Source organism: Mus musculus, chromosome 11, assembly GCF_000001635.26.
Source record: "Mus musculus strain C57BL/6J chromosome 11, GRCm38.p6 C57BL/6J".
NCBI lineage: Eukaryota > Metazoa > Chordata > Mammalia > Rodentia > Muridae > Mus > Mus musculus.
The window spans coordinates 75,422,632-75,440,889 of record NC_000077.6 but is presented as its reverse complement, the minus strand read 5'-3'; the positions used below and the strand labels follow the sequence as shown (position 1 = coordinate 75,440,889).

General features: G+C 50.7%; 1 protein-coding gene, 2 long non-coding RNA genes and 1 pseudogene across 4 annotated transcripts; 1 reads left to right on the top strand and 3 right to left on the bottom strand.

Moving 5' to 3' along the window:
* The first annotated feature begins 1,388 nt into the window (after nucleotides 1-1,388).
* On the top strand, nucleotides 1,389-9,154 carry Serpinf2 (serine (or cysteine) peptidase inhibitor, clade F, member 2). Its single transcript, NM_008878.2, has 10 exons — nucleotides 1,389-1,433; nucleotides 2,432-2,498; nucleotides 2,638-2,676; nucleotides 2,790-2,852; nucleotides 3,335-3,536; nucleotides 4,020-4,163; nucleotides 4,302-4,505; nucleotides 4,850-4,992; nucleotides 7,549-7,753; nucleotides 8,075-9,154. The coding sequence occupies exons 2-10, from the start codon at nucleotides 2,436-2,438 to the stop codon at nucleotides 8,485-8,487; spliced, it is 1,476 nt and encodes a 491-aa protein (NP_032904.1). The 5' UTR covers nucleotides 1,389-1,433; nucleotides 2,432-2,435; the 3' UTR covers nucleotides 8,488-9,154.
* Nucleotides 1,500-2,812, bottom strand: Gm35391. The gene is made up of 2 exons (XR_388849.3): nucleotides 2,723-2,812; nucleotides 1,500-1,697 (listed from the first exon to the last, which is right to left on the bottom strand). It is a non-coding gene; the product is annotated as a predicted gene, 35391 (long non-coding RNA).
* Gm12337 (predicted gene 12337) lies at nucleotides 12,646-13,176 on the bottom strand (annotated as a pseudogene).
* Nucleotides 14,518-18,252, bottom strand: Gm35337. Of its 2 annotated transcripts, none has more exons than XR_388848.3 (3): nucleotides 18,066-18,252; nucleotides 16,592-16,715; nucleotides 14,518-14,871 (listed from the first exon to the last, which is right to left on the bottom strand). It is a non-coding gene; the product is annotated as a predicted gene, 35337 (long non-coding RNA). The 2 variants fall into 2 exon arrangements; XR_880008.2 differs by lacking the exon at nucleotides 18,066-18,252 and adding an exon at nucleotides 17,696-17,977.
* Nucleotides 18,253-18,258: the final 6 nt, after the last annotated feature.

The window sequence follows — 18,258 nt, the reverse complement described above, 5'->3', positions numbered from 1 at the left end:
TCAGCCTCCCAAGGAGCTGGGGAACTGGTATATGTCACTGTATATGTCACTGTGCCTGGCTTATGGCTTGGCTTGGCTTTTTTTCAGATGGTCTCAAGTGCCTCAGGTTGGCCTTGATCTTGGGATGACCTTCCTGCTTGAAACAGAGTAGTGGGCTTATAGGCATGACCCACCAGGTCCAATTTTTATTTTTTAAAGGCATTGATTTTTATACGTGTATGGTTGTTTTGCCCACTTGTACATATGCACACCATACTTGTGTCTGGTCCCTGCGGAGGTCAGAAGAGGGCATCGGGATCACCTGGAACCGAAGTTAATGAATGGTTATGAGCCACATCTCGATGCTGAAGATTGAACCTGGATCCTTTGCAAGAGCAGCCAGTGTTCTTACCCACTGAGCCATCTCTAAGCCCCACACCCAGCTTCTTTTGATACAAGGTCTGGTAGCTCAAACTTGATATGCAGCCGAGGAGGTTGACCTGGTATTCCCTACCTACCCTCTTCTCTCTACCTTCCAAGTGCTGATATTATACATAGGCATGGATAGTCATGCCCACCAGTTTGCCTTGATGGCACCAGAGTCAGGAAAGTCCAAACCTGGTAGTTGCAAACACAGCAAGAGGGTAGAGGCAGCCATTGTCCTCTGGCTGCCTTGGATACAGAGCTTCTGGGTTGGGTGGCCTTGGGTCAGTTTTCCGAATGGTTCACCCTTGGGGAAAGGGAACACTGCTGAAGAGGTGGGACCCTGGGAGGGCCGGCCTCCAGCTGGGTCTCTCCAGCCCTCGCCTTGGAACCTAGGCTGGAGGGAGCCAACCAGGATCCTGGACTTGCTACAGTTAGGTGAACAGGCTCCTGCAGCCTCCCCTTCCCTTGGGTAGCTGTGGTGGTGGTGGTGGTGGTGGTGGTGGTGGTGGTGGTGGTGGTGGTGGTGGTGGTAGTGGTGGTGGTGGTGGTGGTGGTGGTGGTGGTGGTGGTGGTGGTGGTAGTGGTGGTGGTGGTGGTGGTGGTGGTGGTGGTGGTGGTGGGACTTTGGCTGTGACTCTGGAGCCCACTCTGCGCCCTTACACAGGCCACACAGCCTCTCTGAGCCTCACTGACTGTGGATAATCCCCTATGTTGAGGGATCATTAGAAGGCTTGCCAGGCCCAACCTCCTCACTTATCTGCTCCTGTAAACCCCTTCTCCAGGCTCAGGCAGGGTTCTGGGTAGCCTTGATGGGAAAGGGTCTTCTGGCCCCCATATCAATGTTTAACCGGATGTACAGGTCAATATTTACCAGCACTGAACACAAGCTGAACGGGGGTTGGCTGAGAGCAAAGGTCCTGTGGGAGGAGAGAGCTAGGCCCTGCTGGCTGCACTGGGGGAGCGTGGGGAGCAAGCTGGTCCAGGAGAACACCGTGTGCTGCGTGTGCTGCGCTAAGAAGCCTGAAGAGGTAGGATGGAGGGGTGGTGCAGCCTGCTGCTTGGGCAGCAGAGGAAGTAGACAGCTGGCACCTTGGCAAGGGGTCTGGATGAATTTATTCAGGGAGCCTGCAGCTTCACAGCGTCCTGGGGTGGTGAGGAGCAGAGGTCCAGGCAGCTCCAGGAGAAACCTCTAGAACTCCAAAACCTGGAGGCCTACTCTTGGCGAGAAAAATCATATATCCAGATTGGAGATGAGGCCCTGGCTGAAGGTTCTTGAACACAGTTGTGGAGGTCTAGGGATAACAGAAGGACCTTTTAGAAGAGCTGGTGCCTGAAATAAGGCCTGGGTAGGGGGCTGAGGATGGAAAGGAAGGCTCTCTAGGCTGAGAGCCTCCCCCCTTCCGCCAGCTGGGCTTCCCCGAAGCACCCTGGATCAGAACTTGGAGCAGAAGTGGGATGAGGCTTGTAGTTCCCGTAAGTCCAAAGGTGTCTGGGCCAGTCATTCATTGGTCAACAAAGAAGTTTCTGGCTGCCCTGCCAGCCCAGATTAGCTCTCAGAGCCTTTGGGTAGGACCAGGGCAGCCTGAGAAAGGCTGGATGAAATGAACAACAGGTCAGGTGGCTTTGCTAGGGTGGGGGCCAGGCATCATGCTCAGTATTTACAGAGATTCTTATTTGGGTCCTCAACATCTACATGGGAGCAGGAAGAACTTCTGCCATGAATTACCAAGACAGGGTAAAGCCAAAGGCATGAAGGGAGATGCGCAAGGTCCTCTTGCAAGATGAGGGCTTTAAATTTGAACCCAGGACTGATCCACAGTGTAAGACGAAAAGAATGAAGACTAAATGTACAGGTGAAAAAAAAAGCTTATGGAAATCCCACCTCTCAGAGTGAGTGAGGTCCACAGCTGCTATGTTTTGAGTCCAGGTTCCGCAGCCTGGTGCGGTCAAGGAACCCATGGATAGCAGTCTACTGCTTGGCCTTCGAGCGTGAGGTAGGAACTAACACTCCCTGTTCTGGATACAGGAACATGGCACTGCTCCGGGGGCTCCTCGTACTCAGCTTGTCCTGCCTGCAAGGTCCCTGTTTCACGGTGAGGCAGAGCTGAGGTCTGAGTGGGAAGTGGTCAGTCAGGCTGAAGGAGATGCTGGGGGGCGGGGGCAAATCTGGGAGAGGCCAGAAGGGTGGAGAGGGAGGAACGCTGAGTTCTCTGTTCTCCCTTTTCTCAACAGTTCTCTCCGGTGAGCGCCGTGGATCTCCCGGGCCAGCAGGTACTCAAAAGTGAGAGGTTTAGGGGGAAGAGCCAAAGGGACTCACCTATGTCTTGGCAAGATGGGGACCCATGGGAAGGGCCTTTTCTTCATCTCCTTTCTCATTTCTACAGCCAGTGAGTGAGCAGGCCCAGCAGAAGCTGCCCCTGCCTGCCCTCTTCAAGTTGGACAACCAGGTACAATCAGGTGGGGCTGGGGAAGAATGGGTGGGGCCAGAGGGAAGAGGAGGACCGGATCAGTGGAAGCAAGGGAATGGGGGTGGGGGAGTCAGTAGTTATGGGGCTGATGTTCAGGGGTTCGGAAGGGGTGGGGTAGGAAGGACTTCAGCATGACTCTCCTCAGATCTGGGACAAGGCCTTTGCTGCCCTGTCGCATCAGGACTGAGAGGGGGCTGGAGAGATGGCTCAGTGGTTAAGAGCACCGACTGCTCTTCCGAAGGTCCTGAGTTCAAATCCCAGCAACCACATGGTGGCTCACAACCATCCGTAACGAAATCTGATGCCCTCTTCTGGAGCTGTCTGAAGACAGCTACAGTGTACTTACATATAATAAATAAATAAATCTTAAAAAAAAAAAAAAAAAAAAAAAGGACCGTGAGGGACACAGAGAACCTAGAGCTGTTCCCTTGACCTCACTGACTTCTGATCTGTCCTTGTAGGATTTTGGTGACCATGCTACCCTCAAGAGGTCCCCAGGACACTGCAAGAGTGTCCCAACTGCAGAGGAGACTCGCAGGCTGGCTCAGGCCATGATGGCTTTTACTACTGACCTGTTCTCTTTGGTGGCCCAAACATCTACCAGCTCCAACCTTGTCCTGTCACCCCTTAGTGTGGCCCTAGCACTCTCTCACCTGGCACTAGGTACTGGGGTCACACCTGTCCAGAAGAACTAGGAGACCACAGAGGGTTCAGTTGCTGCAGAGGTTGTCCAGGGGCAGTTCCTCCATCAGGGACACATGGCTATTTGGTAGAATGCAGGTCCCTGAGCTGTCACCACCCTCTATGAGTCAGAAGTCCGGGGCTAAGAGTGTAGTGATTGACAAGTCCCCCTAGTTATTTTAGCACAGGAATTTAATGGCTACAATATCTTCCAGTGGACATGAGTGTCTCACTGTGGGAGACACTGCTGCTCAGAGAGGAAAGGAACCTTGAGGGAGGTGACACTGCCCAGCTTGTTAGCTGCAGAGATGAATCTGGGGACCCTATGGCTCCGTGGATCTGGGAGAGGAGCAGAGTAGTGTGATCTGTGGCCATGTTCATCATGGGGATGCCAGAGGGTGGGAGTGGGCAGTGGGGCCAGAAAGAACCCGTGGCCTGGGCATCAGCCTGCTTGGTCCCCTTCAGGTGCTCAGAACCAAACACTACACAGCTTGCATCGAGTGTTGCACATGAACACAGGATCCTGCCTCCCGCATCTACTGAGCCATTTCTACCAGAACCTAGGCCCAGGGACAATCCGACTGGCTGCCAGAATATACCTGCAGAAAGGTAGGTGCTGGTGGTAGCAAGCTGCACAGAAAGAGCCCTGCCTCTAGTGCACAAGGGTGAGGGAGAGGGGCTTGGCTTCGGGTAGCACACTGGTGGATGTGGAGGCCCTGGGATGAGCTTGTGGCTCATTGCGTGCAGGATTTCCCATCAAAGACGATTTCCTGGAGCAATCGGAAAGGCTCTTTGGTGCGAAGCCCGTGAAACTGACTGGAAAGCAGGAGGAAGACCTGGCGAACATCAACCAATGGGTGAAGGAGGCCACAGAGGGGAAGATTGAGGATTTCCTCTCTGAGCTGCCGGATAGCACCGTGCTGCTTCTCCTCAACGCCATCCACTTTCACGGTGCACTGTTCTTCTTAAGCCGCTCACCCCCGCAGCCCCGCCCACCCTGCCATTGCAAGCTTTGCTCTGAGGTTGCTAGGCCATGAAACTGGGGATTGTCTGATCACATGAAGGGGAAACTCAAGCTGCAGAGGCCAGGCTGCTTTGAGAGAAAACCGGGGCTACAGAGGGATGGAGAAATGCAAATCCAAGTGTAGGGAAGGTGCCTAAGACCAGCTAGATGTCAACCGGCCAGCGCCTCTGGGAGCGTGGCTTCTAATCCTTGTTCCTGGAATAGGTTCTAGGCAAGACAGGCAGGAGGCTGATTTTATGTTACATGGCTCCTGCCCTCTGCCTGGCTGCAGGTTTCTGGAGGACCAAGTTTGACCCGAGCCTCACCCAGAAAGATTTCTTCCACCTGGATGAGCGGTTCACAGTGTCGGTGGACATGATGCACGCGGTGTCATATCCTCTTCGATGGTTCCTGCTGGAGCAACCTGAGATACAGGTCAGTCTGGACTTTGCCTTTGGCTGGCAAACGAGGCCTGGTACTGGGAGGTAAAGTCTGGTCCCTGGGTAGGTAGCTCCTGAAGGGTTTATTATGCTGTGTCTATCCAGGACACAGCTTCTTTGAGGTTCATCTCCTCAAAGAAAATATATTGAGTTTTTGTCACGTGCCAGGTAACTGTTCTCTGTGCTGGGGTTTTAGCGGAGCCCAAGAGGACCAGGGCCCTGCTCGTAAGGGAAGAGAGGAGTTCCCACACAGTGCTTCATAGATGGAAGTCGGGTTTCAAAGCTTATTGCTCTGAACATTCTGATTGGATGAAGCTCCGTGCCAAGCTGTCTCAGCTAAGGCTTCCCTTGCTTCTAGCCTAACCGTGACTCCTTGGCTAGAGTACTGATCCTTGGGCCCATCATCTGTGGCTGAGATAACAGGACGGGCTAGTTTTGTTTGTTCGAGGGTCTGACAATGTTACACAAGTTCGCTTTGGACTCATGACCCTTCTGCCCCAGCTGTCTGAGTGCTGGGGTCCCAGGTGTGTGGCACCACACATGCTCATCCATTCTGTTGGTTAGTTTGACTGGGCAAGCCGGGCCCAGCATTGCCAGTTCTGCAGGGAGGAGCCATGTGGAGGGGGCAGCCAGACTTCTCTGTAGCCCGTGGTGAGAGGATACGAGCCTGCTCAGCTCCACTTAGCTCTCACCTTCCTGTTGCTTCTTCCTTGAATACTACAGTATCTCCCAGTGGACATGAGTGTCTCACTGTGGGACATTGAGGTTCAGAGAGGAGAGATCCTCTGGCTCCATCTTTCCATCCCCCCACTGGCAGAGGACCCGCCTGCAGGCATTATGCTGGTACCCAGGGAGGCCTGAGCCTGGTCATTTCCATGCTGTCCTAACTGCATGGATTCTTTAAAAAAAAAAAAAAAAAAAAAGGTTGTGTGAGCTGAGTGTGGTGGCTTACACCATAATCCCAGCACTCAGAAGGTTGAAGCAGGAAGACTGAAGTTGAAGATAGTTAGGGCCACATAACCAGATCCTGTTTAAAGAGAGAGAGAGGAAAAAAAAACTCGAATTATAGCTGACTCTCTGGGAGAGGGTGAAAGACGAGGGGCAAGCTTCCTACTGTTTGCTGTGGCTCCTCTATGGGTCATTTTGAAAGCCAGTAGCCCCACCTGCGGAGAGAACTGAGAGGCAAGGACAGGAAGGCCCATAGCTTGTTTGTACAGCTTGCTGACAGCAGATAGAGAACTCAGGCTGTAGTGGAGACACTACTACTAGAAGAGTCAAAGTCTGTCGGGATGTGTAGCTCAGTTGTTGAGTGCTTGCCTGGCATGCACAAAGCCCTTTGTTCAACCCTTAGCAACACATAAACCAGGCACATGAACGCACATCCGCCATCCCTAGTACTTTTAGATCGAGATAGGAGGAAGAAAAGCTCAAGGTGGAGAAGTGGCTCAGCAGTTAAGAGTACTTACTGGCTTCTCTTGCAGAGGACCAGGGTTTGATTCCCAGCACCCACCATGCAGCTCACAACCAGTTCAGGGGGAAATGGTGCCCTCCTCTGGACTGTGAGGGTACTGCAAGGACACGGTACACAGACAAATGCTCAGGCAAAATACCCATACACATAAGATAAAAATAAACCTTAAAAGAAGTTCAAGGTCGTTCTGAATTACATAGAGAGTCTGAGGACAGCCTGGGATACATTAGCATGTCTAAAACACAACAAACTTGGGCTTGTTGTACAGCTCTGTAATCCCAGCACTTGGGGCAGAGAGACGAGAGAGAAGTATGTAGCCATCATTTCTTTCTCTTTTTAAAAAAGATTAATTTATTTATTACATGTAAGTACACTCTAGCTGTCTTCAGACACTCCAGAAGAGGGAGTCAGATCTTGTTACGGATGGTTGTGAGCCACCATGTGGTTGCTGGGATTTGAACTCAGGACCTTTGGAAGAGCAGTCAGTGTTCTTAGCCGCTGAGCCATCTCTCCAGCCCCAAACAGTCATTTCAAAGCCAGCTTGGGATCCATGAGACCCTGTGTCCAAAAAAGAGGGAGCTATGTGTAGTTACACACATCTTAGATCCCAGCACTCAGGAGGCAGAGGCAGGTGGGTCTCTGCAAGTTCGAGGCCAGCCTGATTTACAGAGTGAGTTCCAGGACAGCCAGGGCTACACAGAGAAAGCCTGTCTTGAAATAACAACAACAAAAAGATGGCAACACCAAAAAAAAAAAAAAAAAAGTGGAGAGCAATGTAGGAAGACGACTGATGTTTACCTACTTCTGACTCCATATACCCATGAGCAAACACACTCACACCGATACAAACATATATGCTTATGTGTGCACACAGAGAGGTGTAAAAGCATTATCTCATTTGGTCCCATGTCACCTTGCAAAGGGGTAAGTGGTATTATTCCACTTCACCAGTTAAGTGAAAGCATGCTAACCCTGAATTTCTGGCTCTTGTCTCAAAAGTACAGAAGTAATTTTGGCCCAGACTCCAGACAGGTCCAGGTGCTGTCTGGTCCTCATGTTCTCTCCTTTTCTTATCTGTAGGTGGCTCATTTCCCCTTTAAGAACAACATGAGCTTTGTGGTCGTGATGCCCACTTATTTTGAGTGGAACGTGTCCGAGGTACTAGCCAACCTGACCTGGGATACTCTGTACCATCCCTCGCTGCAGGAGAGGCCCACCAAGGTGTGGCTGCCTAAACTCCATCTGCAACAGCAGCTGGACCTGGTGGCCACCCTCAGCCAACTGGGTAAGGAGCTTGGGGATAGGGTGCCCCTAGGTGGTCTGGGCAGAGTACGGGAGCTGCCAGTGTGCCTGAGCCAGAGGTGGCCCTGCTTCCTGGATGGGAGCATTTGATATGCTCCTCTAGACTTTCTGTCCTGTACCTAGCGCAGATCCTGATTTAAAAAAAAAAAAAAAAAAAAAAAAAGGTTTCTAGAAGTGTTGTCTAGACTGAGGTCTAACAGATTCCAATCAACCGCTGGGTTCAAGTGTTCCCTTTAGCCAGGATGCTAGACAGATCCACATAGCCTTGGGGCAGCACTGACCAGTCATCTGCTGTTCTGGGCAGGCCTGCAGGAATTGTTCCAGGGCCCAGACCTTCGTGGGATCTCTGAGCAGAATCTGGTGGTGTCTAGCGTGCAACATCAGTCTACCATGGAGCTCAGCGAGGCTGGTGTGGAGGCAGCCGCAGCTACCAGCGTAGCCATGAATCGAATGTCCCTCTCCTCCTTCACTGTGAACCGACCCTTCCTCTTCTTCATCATGGAGGACACCATAGGCGTGCCCCTCTTTGTGGGCAGTGTGAGGAACCCTAACCCCAGCGCGCTGCCCCAGCTCCAGGAACAGCGAGATTCCCCTGACAACAGGCTCATAGGCCAGAATGACAAAGCTGACTTCCATGGAGGCAAGACCTTTGGTCCTGACTTGAAACTTGCACCCCGCATGGAGGAAGACTACCCCCAGTTCAGCTCCCCCAAGTGAGGAGGGGCCCTGGGCAGCAGCATCCTGAGTCCCCACCTGGATCAGCCTCTCAGCTCCTGTGACTCTTTCTAACCAGCTTTGTGGGATAGGGTGGGACCGGAAGGACCATCACCAGTGTAGAAGCTGTTCTCTTGCAGCAGGTGGGGTGGGGCCTGGAGGAAGGCAGGCATGGGGAATCTTCATTTCTTCCCAAGGGGCTCAGGGGGTGATCTTTTGTGGGCTGGCACTTGTGGACACAGTTTTGGCTAGAGGTAGGTTAGGCAAGTCCCTAACTTAGGGTCCCTCCACATTTGTAAGCAGAGGCTGGAGAGGCCATCTTTAGACATATTCCAGACACCCTGGGTGGGAAAAGGAGAGACAAGTGTTGGTCTCCCAAGCTTAGACTGGCCTTGGTGTTATACTTCATGGTTGGAGGCTGACCTACCCTACAAGAGTGTCCCTTGCTGAAGACATTCAGGTCCCCAACCTGTGTCCTGTCACCCAAGTCACCCCTCTGGTATTTGGAGATGCCAACACTGCCAGGAGTCTTCCTCCTTCTTCTCTCTCTTGTCCTCCCCTGCCAGGAATCTTGGGGACTGAGGCAAGGAAGGGACCCTTTAGCTCCCAAGACTCTTTTGTAAAGTTTTTGTAGTGATTTTTATGCCACCTGAATAAAGAATGAATGGGCCGGGCTGGTTTGACGTCACAGTTCTGGGCAAATGGATGTGGCTGGGAGGCACCCACGGGGCAGATTGCACTGAGCCCTCTCTGTGCCACGTTTGGTCCCTGGCCACATGCCAGTCCTCTCTAGGTCTACTAGGGCTACCTCCATGCCAGCCTGGCTCAGCTCTCAGCCTTTTCCTCTATGTGTGCCTCGGGCAGCCGGTAACAAGGACAGCTCAGAACTGGCAATTAGGGAGCTAGCGGGTTTCTAATTACACCCTAGTCGCTATGCCAGGAGCAGGCGCCCGCCAGCCGGGGCCAGGCTGACAGCTGGAGGCTGGCAGTGTCTGAGAATTTTGGGGATGTAGTTGGGGATACTTGGCACCGGGCTGGCTACTTCCTGCGAGAGAGTAGAAGCTGGAGGCAGAAGTGGTGTGCTTGTGAATGGTGAGAGCTACCCTCTGGGGTAGGCACATCTCCTTGATGAGATCTCCTGTGTGTCCGTGTGGCAATAGCCCTCTGGAGCCCCAGTGTCCCTGGGCAGTGTCCGGTGGGGAGGATTAGAAGGGTAAGAAGTCCCTGGTGTAGGATCCTGATGCAGCTAAGTGTGTATGTGCGTATAGGGTGGGGGTGGGAGGTGGAGACACTAGGGAAATGTGTGGTATATCAGAGGGTGAGGGTCCCTAATTGAGACACGAACAGTGGAGTCAGGAGCAAGCCTATCCAGCAGGTGACACCAATCAGAGCAGGAGCCAAAGGAGGTGATGGAGAGTACCTCAGAAGTTTCAGGAAGAGAACTGGGGGGCTGCTGGGGAGAGGAGAAGCAAGAGCAGAAGGTCTGGGCTGAGGACATGCGCAGAAGTCCAAGATGAGCAGAGCATGAGGCTGGGGAGGAGGGAGGAAGGAGGAGGGAGGAGGAGGAATCAGTAGCTGAGTACAGGACCTGCAGCTCTAGGACCACACAAAGAGAAAAGAGGTCTGCTATCTACTTTTATTTTGTGTGTATAAGTATTTTATCTGAATGTATGTTTGTGTGTCATACGTGTTCAATGGCTATGGAGACCAGAAGAGGGCGTCAGAGTATCTGAAACTGGGGTTGCAGATTTCTGGTATACCATATGGGTGCTGGGAACCGAACCTGGGTCACTGAGAGAGCAGCAAGTGCTCTTAACTGATGAGCCATCTTTTCTCCACTCACTCACTCACTCACTCTCTCCTCCCTTCCCTTCCTCCCCCTCCCTCCCTCCCTTCCCTCCCTCCCTCCCTCCCTCCGTCCCTCCCTCCCTTCCTTCCTTCCTTCCTTCCTTCCTTCCTTCCTTCCTTCCTTCCTTCCTTCTTTCCTTTTCCTTTTGTTTTTTTGTAGACAGGGTTTCTCTGTGTAACCCTAGCTGTCTTGGACCTCCTTTGTACACCAGGCTGCTCTTGAACTCACAGAGATCCACCTGCCTCTGCCTCCCAAGTGCTAGGATCAAAGACGTGTGCCACCGCTGCCAGGCATTCCCTGACTTTTTTTTTAAAAGATTTTAATTTTAGTTTTAATTATGTCTAAGTATGGCCGGGCGGCGGTGGCACACGCCTTTAATCCCAGCATTTGGGAGGCAGAGGCAGGCGAATTTCTGAGTTCGAGGCCAGCCTGGTCTACAAAGTGAGTTCCAGGACAGCCAGGGCTATACAGAGAAACCCTGTCTCAAAAAACAAAAATAAAAACAAAAACGAAAAAAAAAAAAAAAAAAAAAGAAGGCTGGTTAGTTTGCCTACCCAGGGTGCAGATCAAAGTCATAGAATTTGCGGCTAGACCACAGGGGATAAGAGAACGACAGACTCAAGGATGATGGCATTTGTCCTTTTAATTTCCAAGTTCCTGTGAGAAATGGGTAGGGGTGGTGCCTTTGACCGAGCCAGGAAGCAGAACAATTGTAGGGTGGTTGGGAGATTTGCTCTTTAAACATGTTATAATGGCAATGTCCCTCTGATACAGGACAATCACACGCCCCATTTTGCCTGGGAAAAATTAGAGTTATTTCTGTCACTTGAGCTAATTAGTAGCATCCAGTCTTGCTGTTGGAAGTGTCCCATGAGTTCATTCCTGGGCTACCAAGTGGATGGATCTGGGAGTCATAGCACCGCTGACTCTGGCTTTGAGGTCATCCATTTTGAATGGCAAGGAGTTGACTGAATATTTTGGTAAGGGCTGGAAGTGTATATTTGACAGCACAGAGATGCTTTAAGTCATGGAGCTAGAGACTGGATGGAGCTCCTGCTGAGCATGTGCAAGGCCCTGGGTTTTCTCCACAGTGGGGGCGGGGGGACCCTGAACTAGAAGAGATCCTTTAAGGAGATATTTTGTTCATAGAAAGGAAAAGGGTCCAAGGATCAACAAGCAGAGACAGAGAAGATAGGGTACTTAAGGGTGGGAGAAAATGGCGACAAGAGAGAAGAAGCTCCGAGAAGACAGAGCTCTGCTCTGCTGCCTGCTACTGAGGAGAGTTTCCGTGTGGCAGTCAACACAAGTCACTTGCTGCAGTGGTTTCAGAGGAGATGAGCACAGAAGCAGAGGGGAGGAGGAAGTGGGAGCCGAGACTGTGTAGACATAAGCGCAAACAGCTCTTTACTTCATGGCGGTGAGGGAAGTAGGCAGTGACTTTAGGGGTGTGTCACAAAAAGGAGAATTTGAGATAATCGAAGTCCCCCCCCCCTTTTTTCCTGTGTTCAGATTGAATCCAGGGTCTTGTATATGCTGGGGAAATGCTCTACAGTAGACTATACCCTCAGTCCTGAGACCCTGACTCTCTTTAGACTCTCTCTCTGTCTCTCTCTGTGTGTCTCTGTCTCTGACTCTCTCTCTGCTTTTTTGTATGTTGTATGGGAGTAGCTCGTACCTTGTTGTCTGGTTCCGCAGCAAGTTCTACCAGCTGTGCCTTGGAAGTTTAGATCGTCTGTCTGTTGGACTGCCAGTGTTGTCTAATTTCCTGGAATCCCACAGAACCTAGACTGAAACCACCTTTCCAGTAGAGGGTGATCTCTTGTCCAGAGCCTTTGGCAGCCAGTTGCTTCCAGAAGGCTTTCCCATCATGCATCTGTGGCAGTAGGCTTGGTAGGAGCCCTCTTAAGCAGTCCCCTTTTTCAGGTGCAGCCCCAGGAGGCACTGGTGCTGGAACAGCGCGAACACAGTGGATTGAGGGCCCTCCAGACAGCTAGAATGTTCTTGCGAATAATGCCTCGTGTCCACAGCTTCATGCATGCCAGGCAAGGACCCTATCAGAGCTGCACCTCTGGTCCTGTGGGAGGCGTTTGGTGCATGCATTTAGAAGTAGAACATTGGGCTTTCGCTTCGGGCTTGTCCACTTTTAGCAGTCAGGGCTGATGCATGCGGTCACACATGATGTTAGCATTTTCTGTCACATTGTTCTTCATAGTCGCCATGTATGATGGGTAGAGTTCCTCATTTTCCACACCCATATGGACGCTGGGGTTGTCACGTGATTAATTAATTAATTAATAGTATTTTAGAGAAACGTTGCTGTTTAATGGTAAATCTCAGTAGACTCCAGCACCAGGACTGGCATGGAGTCAAGGCAGCAGGGACGGCTGGGTGACCCCAGGGAGCCTCACATGGCGAAGAGGATGAGGAAGGCGACCATCAAACAGAAGAGTCCCATGGCCTCAGACAGGGCAAACCCCAGCATGGCATAGGAGAAGAGCTGCTGCTTGAGAGACTGGTTCCTGGCATAGCCAATAATCAAGCACTGTGCCAATGCCAGCCCCTGATCCTGCCACACCAACTGTGGCAGCCACAGCACCAATAAATTTGGCTGCTGTGTTGATGTCCTGGGAAATGACATTGGTCTGAAATTCCCATCTGTCCACCTAGAGAGAGGAGCTGCTGCAGGCAGGCTGTTTAGATGGGGCCTCTGGTCTACTCAGGGAAGCAGACACAGGCCTGGTTAGACCCCTGGTACGGGAGCTGATCAGAACTGGAGAAATGAGCAGGGCCTTGGTGGTCTGCATTTTTCAATCTCCCAGCTTTAGTTCTTGGTCTCAGCGCTCCACGAGATTAAATTTTATCAACCTGATAAGAGCTGTAGAGATGGCTCAGTACTTAAGAGCACAGACTGCTCTTCTAGAGGTCCTGAGGTCAATTCCCAGCAACTACATGGTGGCTCACAACCATCTGTAATGGGATCCAATGCCCTCTTCTGGTGTGTCTGAAGACAGCTACAGTGTTCTTACATACATAAAATAAATAAGAATTCTTTAAAAAGAAGTTCTTATGCTCTTAATTTGATTATTAGCAATGATAACATTTTTTCTTGGTGATTTGGGGACTCAAACCTAGGCTCCCATTTACTTATTTATTTAAATTTAAATAATAATACAAGTAATAAACATTTAAATAAATTTTTAGCTGGGAATTGAACTCAGGACTTCTGGAAGAGCAGTCAATGCTCTTAGCCACTGAGTCATCTCTCTGGTCTCAGGTCTCCCCTTTTTTTGGCAGGGCTTTAGGTAGGATGTTTCTATTATATCGCCCTGGCTGTCCTGGAACTAGCTATGTAGACCAGGCTGGCCTTGAACTCACAGAAATCCTTCTGCCTCTGCTTCGGGAGAGCCTAGATTAAAGGTACCACATGCAGCTGAGGGACTTTCATACACCAGCGAAGTTGCTCTCGCTAAGCCTCATTCCTAGCCCTATGGAACGCCTTTATATACACTTAGTGTCCCCTTGGGATTCTTCCAAGAATTACTTGGCCTTATTTTTTATTTATTTATTTATTTCAAGACAGGGTTTCTCTGTGTAGCCCTGGCTGTCCTGGAACTCACTTTTGTAGACCAGGCTGGCCTCGAACTCAGAAATCCGCCTGCCTCTGTCTCCCAAGTGCTAGGATTAAAGGCGTGCGACACCACCCCCGGCTTCCTTATTTTTTTCTTTAAATTATTAGTTAAAATTTTTTTTGCTAGATTTATTTTATTTTGTGAGTGTTTTGCCTATGTGCATGTCTGTGCACTGTATGCAATCCTGGTGCCCACAGAGGTCAGAAGAAGGCATTGGATCCCCTGGAAGTGGAGTTATGATGTTGTGAGTCACCCTGTGTGTGCTGGAAACTGGGCTGGAGTTTTCTGTAACAGCAACAAATGCTTATTTATTTCAAGACAGGGTTTCTCTGTGTAGCCCTGGCTGTCCTGGAACTCACTTTGTAGACCAGGCTGGCCTCGAACTCAGAAATCCACCTGCCTCTGCCTCCCAAGTGCTGGGATTAAAGGCGTGTGCCACCACCGCCCGGCTGTTTTGTTTTTTTGAGACAGGGTTTCTCTGTGTAGACCTGGCTGTCCTGGAACTAACTCTGTAGACCAGGCTGGTCTTGAACTCAGAAATTCGCCTGCCTCTGCCTCCCAAGTGCTGGGATTAAAGGCGTGCACCACCATGCACCAAATTTTTTATTGTATTCACCCAGTGCCTCTCAGCTCCTCCCAGATCCACATGCACCTCCCTACCCCTTCATCCCTGGTTTTGATTTTTATTGATGTGTATGTGTGCACACCTGTGAGTGATGCTGATGGAGGCCAGAAATGGGTGTTGGATCCCAGGGAGCTGGAGTTACAGACAGTTTTGATTCTCTTGGCTTGATGCAGGTTCTGAGAACAGAATTCAGGCCCCTGCAGCCTTCTCTTGAGTTGTTTCTGGTTTTCTCGTTGATTTACACTGTTTTGATGTGGCTGCCTTTTCTCTTCCTTGTACAGTATCTACACAGTGTGAAGAGAGATTTCTAACTTTAATGTTACATTGGTCGACCACCTTTTTCCTTATAGTTTGTCCTTCTTTGGGTGTAGGTCTTTAGGTTGGCCTTAGATTTCCAACAACTCTGCTGCTTCTGTCTCCTGAATGATGGAATTACATGTGCACCACCACACCCAACTCATTGTCTGTCTTTGCGTTTCTGCGTATGCCATGGATTGCACGTATAGATCAGAAAATAACTTGTGGGACTCATTTCTCTCCTTCCACCCTGTGGGGCTTGGGGGTTGACTCATATCCTCATGCTTAGTGACAAGTACTTTTTACTTTCAGAGACATCTTTTTTCTTTCTTACCCCTCCACAACCCCCCCATCCCATCTGCCTTCTCCCCCATCCCTTTTGCCTCTATGAAGGTGCTCCCCACCTACCCACCCACTCCTGCCCCACCGCTCCAGCATCCTCCAACACTGGGGCATCAAACCTCCACAGGACCAATGGCCTCCCCTCCCATGCTGTCAGACAAGGCTGTCCTCTGCTGCATATGCATCTGGAGCCATGGATCCCTTCATGTGCAGTCCTCGGTTCGTGGTCTAGTCCCTGGGAGCTCTGGGTGGTTTGGCCAGCTGACATTGTTCTTCCTATGGGCTTGCAATCCCGTCTCAGCTCCTCCAGTCCTCCCCCCAGCACCCTCACTGGGGTCCCGAGCTCAGTCTGATGGTTGGCTGTGAGCATCTGCATCTGCATTGGTCAGGTGCTGGCAGAAGCGCCCAGGGAACAGCCACTCCAGCCTCCAACGCATACGGGAGATTGATGTGAACTCCTCATCTCCCTTCTACTTTTCAAGTCCTGAGATTACAGGAGTCCACCATCCTGCCTGCCTAGGTTTGCTTTATAGAGCATGGTATTGCTTCAATAACATGGTGGGCATGATGGGCTCATCTTGCAGAAGCAAGAGGATCACTGTGAGTTCCAGGCCAGCCTGGGCTACATAGTGAGGCGGGGTCTCAAATCAACTGATCGATCAATCAGGAACGATATCAGTACCACCTGTGCTCAGAGTGTGGCACTGGATGATGGGAGACTGAATGAGACGTTTTTCACAGGGCATCTCTTGCTGCTTTTGACCCTGTGTGTGGGTGCACGCATGCGCATGTATATGCATGTGTGCATGTGGACATGTATGTGAGTGTGCGTGCACGTGCATACATGTATAGATCAGAGGACAAATTTGTGGAGTCAGCACACTCCTTCCACCTGGGTTCCAAGGATTGAGCTCATGTCACCGGGCTTAGACTGCAAATGCCTTTGCCCCTAACACAGGGCTTTGCCTAGAGGCCCTGCACAGGTTTTATGGAAAGCTGGACTCTGACTGTTGACTCTCTTCTTCCTACATAAAGAGCTGAACCTTGCCCACTGCAAAGTCTCACTGGCCCAGGCTCTGCTTTCTGTGGCCTTCCTGAGGATGCTTGTAGAGTCCCCTAAACTTTCTCTTTTGAGCCTTCTCTGAATGGCCATTGGGCTTTGTTAAGGCAGCCTACAAAACATTTGTTATATAGGTTTAGAAAGGAATTTTTTTTTAAATTAGTGATTTTTAGAGACAGGGGTTTTTCTGTATAGCCTTGGATATCCTGGAACTCACTCTGTAGACCAGGCTGATCTCGAACTCACAGAGATCTACATGCTTCTGCCTCCCAAGTGCTGGGATCAAAGGTATATGCCACCATTACCTGGCCCAGAAAGCAACACTGTTCATCAGAGTAGCTGCAACATGAAGCATCCCAAAATCTTTAGCTTCCTGGAGCGGATCCCGTACTACACGGTCGACAGGTCAATGTGCACGAACTTTGTTCCCTAAACAAGATCAACGAAAATATTGTTCTTCAGAAACTAATCATTACAAGTATTTATGTCATGTGGGTGGGTGGGTGGGTGGGTGTGGGGGTGCACGAGCCATGGTGCATGCGGAGGGCAGAGGACCACATGTAGAAGCTGGCTTTCCCCTTCCGTGTGGAGGCTTTCAGGCGAGGTGGTTGGCACTTTTACCTGATGGGCCACCTCACTCGCCACCTTTTCTTTTCTTTTATTGTTTTATGAGTTTTCATGTAGCCCAGGCTAGCCTCAAATTCACTGAGTAGTCAAGACTGCTCTTGAACTTCTGACCTACCTTCCAAGTGTTGGGATCATGAGCAAGTAGCACCACACCAGTTATGAAAACATTGAGATTACCTTCAGCCCCTGTGTAGTCAGCGGTATAGGAAACTGATGAATTCCAGGGGTAGAACTGGGTTTCCTCCCCAAGACCTCTTTTGTAGATGCAAATAACCCAGATTCCAAATCCCAAACACTTTTGTTTTTTTGGTTCTTACTCATTTTAGATAAAGGGGGGATTCAACCTGGGGTCCCCAGTCACTGCTCCTGTCAGTGCTTTGAAACTGAATTCTGAGTTCTGACGCCCTAGGGCAAGCTGAGTGCAAGTGTTCTCCTGTGCAGACACCTCCAGTGAGGGCCTCCTCTGAGGGTGGGTGTCCTGCGCACCCCATTTCTTCCTCTGCTCAGATGTTTCCCCACTATCCTTTCTTTTCTTCTTAAAGATCTTATTTGTGTGTGTGTGTGTGTGTGTGTGTGTGTGTGTGTGTTTCTCTTCAAGACAGGGTTTCTCTGTGTAGCCCTGGCTATTCTGAAACTTACTCTGTAAACCAAACTGGCCCACAGAGCTCCACCTGCCTCTGCCTCTCAAGTGTTGGAATTAAAGGTATGTGCCACCACCACTGGGCTAACCTTTTATCCTCTCTCTCTCTCTCTCTCTCTCTCTCTCTCTCTCTCTCTGATACCTGATGAGGCCAGGAGATAGCGTCAGATTCTCTGGAGCTGGAGTTCCAAGCAGTTTCGAGTCCTTGCTATGTGAGCTGGGAACAGAACTCAGGTCCTCTGCGAGAGCAGCCAGTGCTCATAAGCACTGGGCCAACTCTCTAGTCCCCACCCCACTGTCCTTTGGAACCTTCAGAGCTGTCAGGTACAGTCCCATTCCTTCATTTTCCAGGTGAGGAGGGGAGAAGAATCACCTTGCTCCCACCTGCAGTGAGCCAGAGCCAAGCGCCTGGAAGAACCCAGCATCTCCATACCGGCTGGCTCACAGTCTCTCCATGCAGCCTGCCTCTCAGCCAATCCTTTCAGATGTTCAAGTTCAGACTCATGACCTACCCCAGGCTGGCCCAAGTGCCCCTGAAGTTAGCCATCATGTCCCAATGAAGGTCCCAATGAAGAGAGATAAAGATCCAAGGGAGATGTGGTGGGAGAGGAGGGTGGCCAACGTGTGGTCTTGGAGCCACATGGCGGAAGGGCAGCAGTGGGTTAAAGTTAACACCAGACAATGATGCAATCACAGATTCCAAAT